The sequence below is a fragment of the Spermophilus citellus genome (assembly GCF_964194105.1).
Source record: "Spermophilus citellus genome assembly, chromosome: 14".
NCBI classification, from domain to species: Eukaryota; Metazoa; Chordata; class Mammalia; order Rodentia; family Sciuridae; genus Spermophilus; species Spermophilus citellus.
In genome coordinates, this window is record NC_138194.1 from 60486546 (window position 1) to 60502116 (window position 15571).

At 38.3% G+C, this 15571-nt stretch overlaps 1 protein-coding gene across 1 annotated transcript in view; it reads left to right on the top strand.

The window, feature by feature from the left end:
* The window catches only part of NECAB1 (N-terminal EF-hand calcium binding protein 1), a 156496-nt gene that overhangs the window by 125385 nt on the left and 15540 nt on the right, over positions 1-15571 (top strand). Inside the window, exons 9-10 of the mRNA XM_081266243.1 lie at positions 4200-4253; positions 11939-12051. Of these exons, the coding sequence (XP_081122369.1) occupies positions 4200-4253; positions 11939-12051 (167 nt within the window). The remainder of the gene's footprint in view (positions 1-4199; positions 4254-11938; positions 12052-15571) is intronic.

Here is a 15571-nt window from a genome sequence, read left to right on the forward strand (position 1 = left end):
ATTCAGTTCATTTCAAGCAATCCTAATAGTATAGTAATACACAGTTTTATGGTAGAGGCAGCCTTTGTAAATCAGTAATAAAATGTGTCTTCTGTGAATGTTACGCACCCAGGAAGGAATATTTATGCTTGAGAGAATCACTAACTTTAAAGAATCTATAATATACTTGTTAAAAACAGGCTGTATTCTGAAAGACACAAAGAGAGTTAAAAGATCATTTTTTTTAATTTGTGATAGCACAAAACTTGAATTCATAGCTAACGTTCAGCAAATACTTGCTGACTGTTGGAGATATGCCAAAGGAATGCAGCAGGTTGCTAACATCTACAGGTGTTCACCTAAGGGAATGGTCACAAGAACTTGGGAAGGTCTCATGTGCAGGGTAACTTTAAAACTGATGAATCAATTAGAAATTTGATTCTAAGCAACAGAAATCACCACTGTAATTTAATGAAACTGAGAATGTTCTGAAAGGATATAGAATTACCCACAGAATCTACAGATAGTCTAGAGACCTGAATTCAGGAAAAGTCTGTAAGCTAACTCCAAAGATCTAGGAAACAAGAAATACTTAACCACTCAGTTTACCTCCACTGGAATAAGTGAGTTCTAGACACTTCCAATCTGTTGACCGTCTGCTCAAGCCTCCAATTCTCAGGATCGAGAGTTTGGTCTAACTATGGTCTCATGCTGGCCTCTTGTATAGAGGAAGGGAAACACCTTGATTAAAAGTCCTAGAGCACTGGGTGAAATAAAGAAGAGAGTCCACTCAAAGAAAAGTATCATTTAGGTTGGAATAAATGGTAATCAGCTAAAAAACTGATGAAAAACTAATACTTTCCATGGAGAAGTAAAACATCAGTCTACAGTGAAGGCATGAACATCAGACAAATAGACCCATTCTGTTCAGAGTCTTTATCTGGGAAAGTAGTGACCAAGAAAGCTGTATGGACAGAGTGTGGCCAGATCATGAGTGGCCTTGAGTAACAGGGTCAGGGATGTGGACTTGGTCTTGGAGACAACAAGAGCCATTTATAAGTGACAAACCAAAAAGATCTTTTAGGTAAAAAATTAGGTAGGAAGATGCAAATTGGATGTTTTAAAAATGGAAATCGATTAAAACTAGAGCAGACTAGATTAAGAGCCCCCTGAAACCAGCTTATACTATGGTGTGAAAGAGCAGGTTTGTGCATCTAAATCCTCTGGGCTCAGGGATGGCAATATCTGGCTCAGATCAAGTTAGTGAGAGAAAAAAAGACAGGAAGAAAGGAAGGAAGGAAGGGAGGGAGGGAGGGAGGGAGGGAGGAAAGAAGGAAGGGAGGGAGGGAAGGAGGGAGGGAGGGAGGAAGGAAGGAAGGACAGCAGATTTGAAGGACTTGAAGTGAAATTAACAGCACCATTGAATGGGCATGGTAGGAACTCAGGGCACAGTCTAAGGATTTGAGCCTAAATGTCTGGGATAATTATTCCATGAACATAAGAGGGAGAGACAAGTGATAGATGATTTCTTAGGTCATGAGAAGTCAAACTACTTTTTCAGATTCATTAATTTCAAGGTATAATAAGATACCCAGACAGAAATATCCAGTTAATAGGAAAGAAGCCAGGCTAACAGGTTAAGGGTTGTAAATGCTAACTTCACACAGATGAAAACTCAGGTCCTAAGGATGGGAAAGTCTTATGAAAAGGAGATTCTGTCAAACAGTCAGGTGAAGGGGAGGTGACTGTAAAGAGCTCCAGTCCCTCTGACAGGGCATCTTTGTTAAATTTGCATTGGCCACTTATGGAACAAATACCTAAACTGTGAGCTCATTGTAGATCAACAACTCTTCTTTCTTTTTCATTAATTGACATGTGAATTGAAATGAAAAAACATTGGCTATGAAAATTACTTTTCTAATGTTGGAAGTCCTGGAAATTCAGGATCCCTTTTTGAAGAGGAAACCCTATTAAAATATAAAGATTCTGTTGTTATAAATTTAGATCCCTTTAAAGAGTAGCCAAGCCTCTTTTTAAAGGGGTTTTGAAATTCTTGGCAAAAATGCCTTTATTTGGTGTCTGAAATCCATACAGTTACTTTTAAAGAAATGGATCAAACTTAGGTCATAGCTTTTTTTTCTTTCTTTCTTTTTTTCCAATTCTAAATTCAGGTATTGTCACAGCTCTTTCTTTCCCAGACTTCTGTATCCCTCCCTTCCTGTGAGGAGGTTTTATTCCAAGAACTGTCTGGGAGGCTTGCTAAAAGTACAAGGGGATGGTTTTCAGCCCTGGGCTCCAGCTGCGTGGAGCTCAACATGAGCCATCTTAATGAGTGAGAAGCAGTCTAAGTCCAGTTTTCTTCTACAACTTATTCTGTACTGTGCCGAATTAGTTTTGTAGAGGAAAACTACCCAATTTTGCCAAACAGTGGCCAAGTGCATGTCATCTCACTGCTGACTGCCTTGTTTCCCGCAGTTGTTAGCTCTGGGTTTGATCTCCCCATTAAAAAGCAGTGTGCCTGCAGTGGAACATATGCTGCCTTTTCTGTCCATTAAGTATTTATGACAAATTCTTTCTACACTGTAAACCAAGCCCGATTCCATTTATGTGGCAGAAAAACAACACTTGTTTTTGCCTGCAAGTTTCTTCAGGTTTTCCTTCTGTCCTTTCTGGTCTCTGTATTTATGGGCTGTCCTGAGGTTCTACCTTAGGTTTTACTTGAATGCTGCAGAAAACTCCTTTAATGTTAAACAAAACAGGGACAAAGATAACAATAAAACCTCTTCCTTCTTCATGAAGTCTTCAGTGTATCATTGTCAGACCCTAGGACATCCTCACATCAAGGGAAGTAATTAAAGACCTCACACTTACGCCATTTGTTTTAAGCTTTTCATACCTTAGATCAAAGAAGGTAGAACTGAAAAGTGTACCTGAGATAGTGTCAGGAAAATATTCAGGGAGATTACCATGTCACAGTTTCCATCTGTTGAATGATGTTTTAATATTAAATTCATATCTATATATCTATATAGATATGAATTTAATATTCATAAATTTTTTCCTTCATGAAAATGTTATGACTTAGATAGGGCATGAATTCAGCCACTCATTTGTTTGATCTTTATTGAGTTTCTACTGGCACTATTCGGACAGTGGGAATATGGCAGTGACCCAAACTGGTAGGTCTTTGGTATCTGGAGAGATAGACGAACAAACAAATATAAGAAACAAGGTAAAATCAGATAAGGGATGCTGTGAAGGAAACGTATGGCAATAGGATCAAGATGGAAGGTGGAACCCTCAAAGTGAGTGGTCCAAGAAGGTCTCTCTAAGGAGGTTACATTTGAACTGAGATAGGAATGAGAAGCAGCAGATTAGAGGAAGTGCTCAGAATGGAGAATTTAAGGCAGAATGGATGATAAATGTGAATCCCACACAAGTTAAATCATTCACATAAAGTCCCACCACAGGAGAGCCACACAGAGCAACATAGCTTCATTATTAACAAGCTATGTTATTCCAGATAGCCTGAATTTCTAGAACTTTCAACGGACTTCATTCGAAAGAATTATGGCGCGTAATTCTCACTTGGAAGAAATGCTTTACATTCATAGAATGAAGTTCTGTGGCTTCATAAGGAGGGGCACTATTATTAGCCATTGCTGATCATAGAAGATGCTGAGGTCTTTATAGAAGTCCTAGGTTTTTAGTGAATATCAAAAGTATTCTCATTTACTTTTTAATTGACTTTCTTTTTTAATAAAGCAATATTTATGCTGTTCTGTAAATACATTATAACAATAGACTAATCATCTATAATGACTTCCCAAGAAATACAGAAATGTGGCAGCACTCACAGCCAAAGAAACCACCTGTTAGGTCTAATCATTCTTTTTTTTAACCTTTCTAAGCTTCGCTTCTCTGTTTTCTTGTACCTCTCTCCTACACTTAGCTCTCTAATGATATCACAGAATTAAAGTTAAAGCAATAAAGAGTTGAACATATCTGAAATATATCCTTGCAATTGATAAGTGGGCACAAGAAGTCTTCACTGAAACAGCTCAGTTTTTAATATATCAGAATTTTTTCATCTCCTTTCAGAGAACGAGGTTCTTTTGGTTCAATATTGGCCATAAACAAACTACCATATGAATATATGATGTTGATTTCAACTATTTTATTTCTGGTTTTTACCCCTGCATTTCTTCCTCTAACTGAAGGATCTCAAACTGGAACCACTGGAAGAAGAAATTATTGACGGGAATACTAAATCTGTAAGTACATTTCCAGGTCAAAATTTTAGAGATATATATTTTTAAGATATGATTTAACTTCTTCAAAAACTATTTACTATCTCAGCGAAAAACTGAAAAAGTAAGTAACACATGGACATGTTTTATTTTGCATGGCTAAATTGTGATTCGTGGAAACCTAATATGTACTTCAGAAAAGGTCTCAATGAACCGAGTCTTCCGCCCATCTGCTCTAACTCAGAACACAAATGGAGTCTTCAAAGGAAGCCCTGGGGATTCTCAGAAAAGTTTACTAATGGTTACTATCATAGAATCCTGAACATGTGCACACTTTCCCCTGACATAAGATATTTTTTCACATTATCAGTATTTGTATGAAGACAAGGATGTGGTCTGTGTTAATTCATCAGGAGCCCTGGGTTTTAAAGTGATTGAGTTCAGGGGGGAAGCAAAAATGGGGTGTGGAACACCAAGAAGAGCCAGTTTGTGCAATCTATAGACACAGGAACTGGTAATCTTGTGATCATGTGTTTGTTATCATCTCATAGGTCTGCAGGGAGGGAAAACTATACTCCAGTCAAGAAGAAATGACCATGACTTTTCTTTATTGAAAGAGATAATGATCTATTTTTAAATAATTTCCTAACGTGAGACTATTTCCTCTATGTGTGAGGGAGAAAAAAATAATTTCACAGTTGTTTGTGAGAGGTGGCAGCCATGCCATTTGCTGGCCTTGACACAAGGGAAGCCACTGCCACTTCTAAAAGATCAACACATCTATCATTATTGATTCAGTGATACATATACTAAGAAAAATAGAAGTAGACAAAGTGATTTAGTTGCCAATACTGTTTAGAAGCAGGAAGGGATATTCCTTAACTATCTTCAACCATATATAGAGGTAGAGGTAAACTAATTATGCTCTTTGGCATTAGATACATAATAACAGTTCTTTTTCTCAGAATTACCAATAAGATATTTGTCAAAAAAATATGTATCATTTCTTAGATGTGTTACATATGTTACTATCAAGCCCTATAAAAATTCTTACATTCAGTTTTCCATTTTTTACTATTATTTCACAGCTAGTACTAATAATCGTACCCCGTTAAGTATTTAGAGATCAATCCTGGGGCCAAAAACCAGTTTTACAATTTATTGACTGTAGAGATTATTCCTTTTCCATTACTGAATGCCTGAGAATTTGAAAAACAAATTCCACGTTAGAAAGCAAAAAATAAATCTGCTTTACATTTGGGGGTTTGGGGATCTTGGGGGGTACCAGAGATTGAACTCAGGGACACTAAACCACTGAGCCCCATCCCCAGATCTATTTTGTATTTTATTTAAACAGTGAGTTGCTTAGCACCTCGCATTTGTTAAGGCTGGCATTGAACTCTCCATCCTCCTGTGTCACTGTCCAAAGCTGCTGGGATTACAGGCATGCACCACCATGCCCAGCAACATTTTGTTTCTTAAAAGCTAATCTTCACTGAGCTTTTACTATGTGCCAATTCAAGGCTGACCACCCACACATACACCTCACTTAATCCTCTCAGTGGCTGAATGAGGTGCTGTTATGGTTGACCTCAGTTTATAGATGAAGAAATTAAAGTCCAGAGAGGCTTGAATACTAGAGCTGAGCCCCAGCTGTCCAACACCTACACTCATCACCCCCTCGTCTCACTTCCTACCCAAGTGTTCAGTAGATTTCTAGCCACTCCAGTGCAGTTGCTCTTTGCTAGTGAAGTTGTGAACTAACAGGATAGTTCCATGAGATTTCCCAAATGAGAGCAGAACAGATTATTCAGTAAGCTTGTTTGAACACATAGTGAAAGTCCTGAACCCTAGCAGATGCCTTACCTAGTGTTCTGAACAATGAACCATTATATAATGATGAGTCTAGGATATGATTTCTTTTTTTAAGCCCACTTATTTTTTTTTCCTCAGCACAGAAAAAGGGAAATGACACTTAACTGCAAACCTGTTATGGACAAGATCTTTGTATACATTATTCTATCTAATCTTCCCAGACTTTGTGTTATAAATGCCACTATTTCAATTTTATGTATCAGAAGACTTAAGATGAAAGATTAAGTAACTTGTTCAAGGTAAAAGTGAAGCCAATTCTTTTTAAGTTATACCTCTTGCTCTTGAGAAAGAAGAAAGGAGAGAAAGGATGAGATGCTGGGAGTAGATAGAAATTGTGCAGTGCCCTTGAGTTTTCAGGGCCACCTCAAATTCTCTTCTAGAATGAATAATACATAAAATTTATTACACAATCATAGTTGATGGTGAAAAGAAAAAGAAATCTTTTATTTCTTTGTTCTACAAATAACTTGAACCACCATCTATGTGCCAGGTCTGGTGAGAGGATCTGCAGATAAAATGGTAAATATGTCTGGGAAACAAACTAAAAGGAAATACAGGCAATTAAATAAGAATCTGTACTAAAATGTGATGAAAATTGCTATGGAGAAGTATAGCTTTGCACAGCAGGAAGACACAATCTAAACTAGGGGTCCAGAGAATGCTTTCAGAAACCAGAAAGAATATGTGGGATTTTTGAAAAATTATATATAGGTATGTGTATGTATCACATTGACTTGTTCTAACATTGTACCAAAAGAACACTATAGTAATATATAAAAACATAAAAATGTTCCAAATTATTAAAAGTAAGTATATTATAAAGACCACAACTTTGTTGCTTCACAATATTATTTTTGCTATAGACTCATAGGAAATAAACATACATAAGGGAGAAATCTGAATCCGAAGGTCCCTAAGCCATGATTTTAATACTTGTTGAAAATTTAGGGACAGTTTATAGTCTTGAAGATGTCAAGCAGTAAGCAGTAGGTGTGAATCAACTAGAGGTAAAGGTGAGTTTCTTAAAGGAATCACTCAAACCAGAACAAGCACTGGGGTCTGGCCAATTGATTTACCTGGATCTTTTCTGTCTATTACCATTGTGTGCCTTGTATGGCACTTCTTACCAAAGAACTCTTGGGACATGATGATCACTTTCCAGATTAGTTCTATATTCAAAAGGAGTTTTTAAAAGTCATGATGATTTTAAGCAAGGTTTGAGCACATTCTTGTGCTTTTCAGAAACTCAAACTTTTCTTTACACATTGCTGTCTACACCAAAAGAGTTTATCACTGGTACAAATCTAATATTTATTGGTGCCTCACCACCCTTATTAAGCCAGTATATAATGTCTTGTGAAGTTAATTAATTCCACCATAGCCCTTAAGTGTTTGGGGCTATTGCCAGCTAACGTATTGGGGACTACCAAAACATGGTCTTGCTTTGCAATATTTGTTAAAAGATTCAGTTAGAAGCTACAGGAAAGGTTGTGATAACTCTGAAGACATACTTGGAACACAATTTTAAGTGTATTAAATAGAGCTAGTAACATTAAAAAAGTAAGTTGCATTTAAGATATCTGTCTTCCAAGATTAAAACAGGTGACATTTCTTGAAATGTCCCAAGAAATCAAAAGTAGATGTCTTATGCTATTGGCAAGTACAATTCTGCGAACACAGTTTAAGCTCAAGAAATTCCAAGCATTTCATCATATTTCTAGTGCAACAAATTTCCATAAGGTAAAGAATAAAGGTATACTACCCTTCTATAGCAGAGAAGCAAAAATGTAGCATCATGAAAGAATATCTTACCATGGAAGAGTGCTCTGGGATACCAGAGCGCTGGTATCTTGGGATACCAGATTTTGATAAGCTTTCAGGCTGTATATTTGACAGAGGAGATATTCCAAAATGCCAATAAGACAGCAGGACTCTTTCCCTGTATCTCCCAACCTCATAACCCACAACTCAAAAGGCTCTGCTTGTGGGCTGGTTTTGTGGCTCAGTGGTAGAGTGCTCGCCTAGCATGTGCGAGGCCCTGGGTTCAATCCTCATAAAAATAAATAAAGGTATTGTGTACAACTACAACTAAAAAATAAATATTAATAAAAAGGCTCCACTTATAAAAAGTCAAACTTAGGCAGGTTATCTGTGCCTCACAAATTTATGTCTTGTGTAAAAATCTGAGGAATGGAGGACAGAGATATGACTTGTTTAGGATGCAAAGTAAAATCTAGAAGCCAAGTATTTAAATTTTCCAAATCATACTCTCAACAATATGTGTAAATGAGAAAATCAGTTAGCTATTGCTGTATAATAACCCACCCTAAACATTTTTATGGCTTAAAACAATAACCACAATTTTGCAGGTTAAAAATCTAACCTGGGATCAATGGGATGGTTCATATGGTTTCAATGACCTTTTTTAGGTATCTGTAGTCAGCTGCACATCGGTTTTGCTGATCTTGATGGAGTTTTCACATATGTGTAGGGTCTCTGCTCTGCTCTATGTGGTTGTTAATTTTCTAGTACCAGGGTTGGCAAACAGCAGCCCACCACCTGTTTTTGTACATAAAGTTATATTAGAATTCAGCCATCCCCATTTGTTTATATACTGTCACTCTACAATAGCAGACCCATATCATTACAACAGGAAACAGGTAATATTTACTATCTGTCCATTTACAGAAAAAGTTTCCTGATCCCTCTTCTGGCAGGTGTTGTTTACATGACAGTCTCAGGGATCCAAGAGAAAGAGTAGAAACTAATAGGTCTCTTGGACACTAAACTTGAAACTGGAACACTGTCAGTTCTGCTACATTCTATCAGCCAAAGCCATTTAGAAAGCTAACCCAGATCTAAGGGGTGGGGGTAGAATCCATGTCTTAATGACAGAAGCAGGAAATTCACACTTCAAAGGGCTTGGGTTCAACTCTTTGAATATTAAATGATTCTGGCCATTTTTACAGCCCATCTCATGGATCACATAAGTATTGCCTTCAGATTAAAGGAATTATGGTGGTTTGGTGGATATATTTATATATCTAATTAGGAAAGCCCATGAGAACCAGCTGTAGCATTATTAATCACAAATGCCTAACTAAGAAATCTGTGCTGATTTCTTTGCAAAGGACATATTCACATCATTTTTGCAGAGATTAACTTTAACCCTGCTTAGTTCTTAATATTAAAACCCAGGGCTTGGGAGAGTTTACACAGGGGCAGATTGTTTACCACAAAACATTAGGAGATAATTATAGGCTTGTATTTTCTGGATCTTGAAAGAAAATTAAACAAAGCTTAGTTAACTTGTTGAACCCATCTGCTGCAGTCTGGCTGGGCACAATTCAGGAGCCACTTGTCAAAAGAAATGAACTTTATTTTTAGAACTACAAACACCAAACAAAACAGCTCCTCAGGAAAAAACCCTCAGAGCCCAACTGCCACCACGGGCTTCCACAAGCCTCTCACCCACACAAGCCTCACTACCTCCCACAATCCTCCTGCTCTTGAGGCCGATTGGTTGGGTCGCGTGGGTGGAGCCAAGGAAGTCCCCCAATGAGCAGCTCCGTGGTCTGAAAGGGCAGGGAAACAGCCCAATGAACATCACCACAGAGGAGCCAATCAGCTAGATGTTGCTGGTTCTGATACAACAAAAGTTTGTTCCTTGTCCAATAAACAGTCCACAAAACAATTCAGAGCTCCCAAGGTCCTCTGATCTGTGGTTAGCCCACCCCTCAGTTAGATCTTCATCCATCCAGCAAAAAGGAAAGAAAAGAATGCAGATGAGGCTCTCATCCTTACATCTTGGCTCAACGGTAGCACACAGTATGTCTGGTGACCAGATTACAATCAAACAATTACATTATTATTTGCTGGGAAGGATGCAATACAGAGTCCAGCAGCACACCTAAATAAGAATGAGCATACTTGGAATCTGACACGTTGCACCTTCTGATCACCAAATATTCATTTGCATCCTTCTTTTCACATATAGAGCACATACAGACCCCTCCTCAAGGGAGATCACCCAAAGTTTCCTACTGTTACTATTTCTAGCTCAAAATCTAGTCTTTGGATGATATTTAATCTTCTTTGTAAGGTTAGGATGCAGTCCCTTGAGGTCTGACAAACTAATGAAGAACAAGGTAAGTTATCCCTCCCCACCACACACACACACACACAGAGAGAGAGAGAGAGAGAGAGAGAGAGAGAGAGAGAGAGACAGAGAGACAGAGAATACACAATGATAAAACTGGGCCATGATGAATTTCATAAAAACTGCCATTCAGAAAAGGGATGAATGGGAAACAAAGCATTCACTGGTTGATTGCAATGATGAATTCATGCTGGGAAGGTATTTTTCAGTGGGGAGTTCTATGATTAGACACTGGATCTCTATTCTGGGAGGACCCCTGCTGCCATTGTTCTTACTGCCAAAGATTCTTCCTGGTCCATTATCCTCCATGACCATCTGAAACAGCCCACTGGGGAGAACTACCCCTCTTGGTGGAGGTGGGGATGCTTTATTCATAGCCTGCTTACTTCTCATATATACCCATGGACCCAAACATAATATTAAGGCATGAACAGACAAAGAATTCTAAGATTGAGGTCAAGCTTTAACAACACAGTCATCTCAAAAATTTGGTAGACTTCTGGTCAATTTACAATTTACCACATCTAATGTTACTACTTAAGTTTTCTGGCCTGGTTTATTCTTTTACTAAGCCCTTTGAGGATGAGATTCTATCTTGATCCAACACTGTATACCCAGAACCCAGCACCTAGTTACCTGTCACAAAGTGGAAACATTTGTTGAAATGCACCGCATGCCTAACATAGTTACTGCAGTAAAAATGGTGTTCAACAAATAGCTATTAACATGAAGTGATAAATTCACTGAAATGGAAGATAATAGGCCAGGGGTTTATGCTAGCTCTTATGCTAAATGGCTGATAATACTTTGAAAGTGATTTTCTTTATATTCAAGATTTGCATTGTTGTTTTTATTTTTTTACTTTTGTGATTGATGCCAATTCTTATACTTATTTGCACTTTCATATATTTTTTGCAAACCTTGAAGAAAAAGAAAGGGCTAATGTTGAAATCTAAAATTCCATTAGAAGTACCCAGGCAGATCTTTAGGCAAATCTTCAAACTACAATTGCTGTAATGGTAATAGGATGTTATGGAAGCAGGTGGCATCCAACCCAGTGTGATCCATTAAACAGGGCCTCTATGTAATGTCATGGCATTTTGAGCAGGACCTCTTGTAAGTGGGTTATATGTTTGTGAACCCCTGTTAATAGTTGATGCACCATTGCAAATGCATCAGTAAACACTTGTTTTTGAAATTTGATTGTTTGTAATGATTGTTACAATATGTCTAATATCATAAAAATCTAAGAAGCTGGAGCTTTGCAGCATACAATAGGATTTCTCTGTTTATTTATGCAAGTGATTCTAGGCCAATGTTTACATCCTGGCTGCACATTAGAACTTAGATAAATTTTTAAAATATCAGTGCCTGGGTCCCATTCCAGAAATTCTGACATAAAAGTAATTTTAAAATCTTCCCAATGATCCTAATTGCATCACTGCTTTTAAAAGGAAAATGCATTACTTCTTTACTTTCTGTTACTAAAGGCAAGAAAAAGTCCCCCTATATTACAGCCTTGTTATAATTTTTTACTTGGAATGGTCATGAGCTTCCTCAGTCACACTTTTGGATGATGGTTGTTGGCTTTGTGAGGAGGGTAGGATGGACATCAGGGGTCAGCTTGAATGAGGCTCTGACAGACACCTCAGTAACCTCTCCCTTTCCTCACCAGCATATCATGCTCGTGCAGCGTCAGATGTCTGTGATAGAAGAGGATTTGGAAGAATTCCAGCTGGCTCTGAAACACTACGTGGAGAGTGCTTCCGCCCAGAGTGGCTGCTTGCGGTAAGTGCCCCTGCACAGGACCTTGACTGACCCTGCCCAGCCAGGTGAAAGCTTTTCCCACTTTAGATGAGGGTGCAGCCCAGAAGACAAGCATTTGAAAATCTTTATTTTAAATTATGCTGAGTCTCCAGCCCTCTGGGTAATACCCTTTGCAGAGTTTAACTGGGTATTTTCTTTTTGATCATTGGACCCTGCTTTGATTTAATCATTAAGGGCATCAAGGGACATCAGATGGAGAACTATTTGAATGAGGAGTTTCAAATAGACTGAAATTCAGCCAGCATTCATTTAACTTCATCTCTGTAGATGTGGTCTCAACTCGGGGGCATCAAGCCTTGAATGCAGCATGCCCTGTGGACTCATGACTATTTCCACCATCGTGAAATTGCAGGGGTCTCTGAGGCCATGCAAGAGGCCCAGGGAGAGGGAAGCAGACTGTGTGGGGGAGTAAGAGAGTAGATCTTGATTATTTCATAAAAACAGCAGTGGCTTTTTCCTCTCTTCTTTCCATGGCCACTATACTACTCTAGCTCAGGCTTCTATTATCTGAGGCTACTAAAATATACTATCACTCATCTTGAGTTTTTCTATTCCAATCAGTCCAATAAACAGCTACTAAAATAATTTCCCAGAAGCAGTTACACTATTTCCTTAATCAGGAAACTGCAGTGACTCTCAAACGAATATTAGACTCTTATCAAATGCTGTTTGTCCTGACCTTATGTTTACCCCGTCAACAGACCCAGGAATCCATATCACTGCCATCAATTGTTCCCCTTACCTAAAACACTCTGTCTTACCTATACCTGTGTGGCTGTCTATTGACTTTACAGCATAATCTGTTCATTCTTACTGTGCCTTAGATCTGGTCACTCACCCTTCCAGAGATGTGTACCCAGCTGCAGGTCTCTGCAGGCCTGTGCTCTGTCTGCAGCTCAGAACCCTGCCCCAACTCACATGCATTTAGAAAACTTCCTCACCCAAATTTACCCCTACCTTGTGAGCCTATTAAACTGCATTTAATAATTCTCTTCAAATATTGCTTGGGGAAAGCTTTTCAGCAGATGTGTGTTTATGTGGGTGTGCATCTGAGTGTATGTGCATATAAACACATACTTTATGTCTCTGGGTGCTTTGCTTTTCTTTCCGGTGATTAATTATATTTTATTCATACTACAGCAGAATACTTTCCCAGCTAAGAAATCTGGCTCTGGAATTAAACATAGGATTGCCCTAGTTTTGTGATTTGGGAAAATACCCTTCTTGGCTCTCAGCCTCAGTTTTCTCATGAAGAGCCCCATGAGATGGCTGTGAGCATGGAGAGAGATAGTCCATGTGCTCAATTCCATGCCTCCCACCACTGAAGACATGGAACATGAGCAGGGTCACTGTACTGTTGTTTCTGTGCTGATCCCTCTGAGTATTTTCTCAGTGTCATTAACAGCTCCCATCTCCCAGCAGTCCCTTTATTACAAGACACAGGAAATTCTGAGCTTCCATTATTGTGTTATCCTACTTCACATCAGTCTCAGAATGTCACAAATGAAAAACCACAATTCTAGTCCTTTTAGTTAAGTAACAAGATATTTACCAGTGTGGACATACAGTTTTTAAAATCAAATATTTGGAAAATGCAAAAGGAGGCCATGTATACTTTCCACAGTGTAAAGTGCAGAAAGCAGAATTCAGTAAACTCTTTTTTGGTTAGTAAGGATATGAAGAAGGTAAGTCCTTTTCAGTATATCACAGTCTCCAGGGATTGATGAGATGTTTTACAATTATAAAAAGGGCACAAGATTCATTTTTTAAGGTTCAAAAGTACTGTATTCATGTGTGTTGGGAACATGACCTGAAGTCACCAGAATGGCCCCAGGGAGAGGAAAACAGACTGTGGGAGTATGAGAGAGTAGATGGATTTCTGCTGCCTGCTGCAAACTCGGTCCTCTCAATAACCATGAAAAATTGCTCCATCAGCTCCTGCTGTGAAGGAGAGGGAAAGAGAGCATCCTTTTCCTGTAAGATAAATTGACTCAGCTTCTCCTTTTCCTTTGCAAAACTGGTTTGTTTCTTAATGGTTCTCCATTCACTTCTTATTGCTGATGCTTCAGCTAATTTTCCTTTGACTGGAATTACTAGAGTGTAGACTATCAGATGGAATGAGCATCAGAGAATTACCACACACAATGGAATACATGGGAACACATTATGCCAGTGTGCCTGTCTAAAGTCAAGTTTTCAGCTGCCCCAGTTAATCAAATTCCATACCCTACCTGTATCAATTGATGAAAAGTCAAGTGCCATTCATGCCGTCAGTTGTGCTTCATGGGCCCCATTCAGTTGCCTTGTATTTGGCCAACAAAATAAAACTCGGTGGATTATCGGAGTTTTGCAGTTTCTTCTCTCATAGTATTTAGCTTAGTCTCACCATGGTTAGACATGGAATGCTGCCATCATATACAATAGAAATTACGGAGAACTTACAAAATTTGGCATCTTGTATCCATTGACTTAGTCTTCCCAGCAATCATCAGAGGTATCTATTCCATCTAGCTTAGAAGAAAACAGAGCTCATGTGTGTTAAACAAGTTGCCCAAGTTTGTCTGACTCTGAAACCTATGTTTAATACTTGTCAACATTTGGTCATCTTTAGATATTCTCAAACTGTGGTAGAATACACAATATCCTTCCTGTCCCAATTAACACAAGGTCTTGCTTTCTTAAATTTAGGCAAATGAATTAGAGACATTTTTGCCTCTTACATATTTAACTAGGATACTTGGATGTTTGAGAATTGACAGAAGCTTTGTCATAATAGTCAATTGAGGTTTTAGAAAGCTGTTAATGAAAGACTTCAGCACAGAAGCACATCATTTGTATGAACCAGTATATAACACACACAAGCATGTGTCGTGTGCGTGCACACACATACACACACACACAAATCTGATGCTGTTCATCACTTATTTTGTAATCACTAAAGCTGTTCAATCCCTGTTTTGGTGTTGAGGAAATGTGGTATACATGGTATACTTTCAAAACCAGCTTGACACAAGAAAATGAAAGTTTCTGCTTTCAAAGATCTTAGAATCTAATCTCCATTTATGAAGGCAGTGAACAATGAAAACCATGTTCTTGTACTAAAGTTTCATAATTGCTAGACAAAATGATTTCCATAGTCACTCTCAGCTAAAAAGTTCTAGAACTTGAATGTGTTCAAAACTTCATGTCATGAATGTGGATTATATTATACCAACCAACCCTGAGACATCCTTAAGAACTAACGGGTGTGCATAAAACAATAACCCTTCATCAATAGGTAGATAAAATAAACTGGTGACCTGAGCTTGATATGGAGAAGTGAGGGGACTGTCCTATTGTCTTTTCTTCATTAGTTAGGCCCTGTGAGTTAAGGTAGAGCACAAACACAGATAGGAGGCTGGAGAGAAAATGAGGGTCCTATAAGCCTCATAAAACCATTAGCACAGAGGAGGAAACAGGTTGAGTAACGGGTTTGAGATGA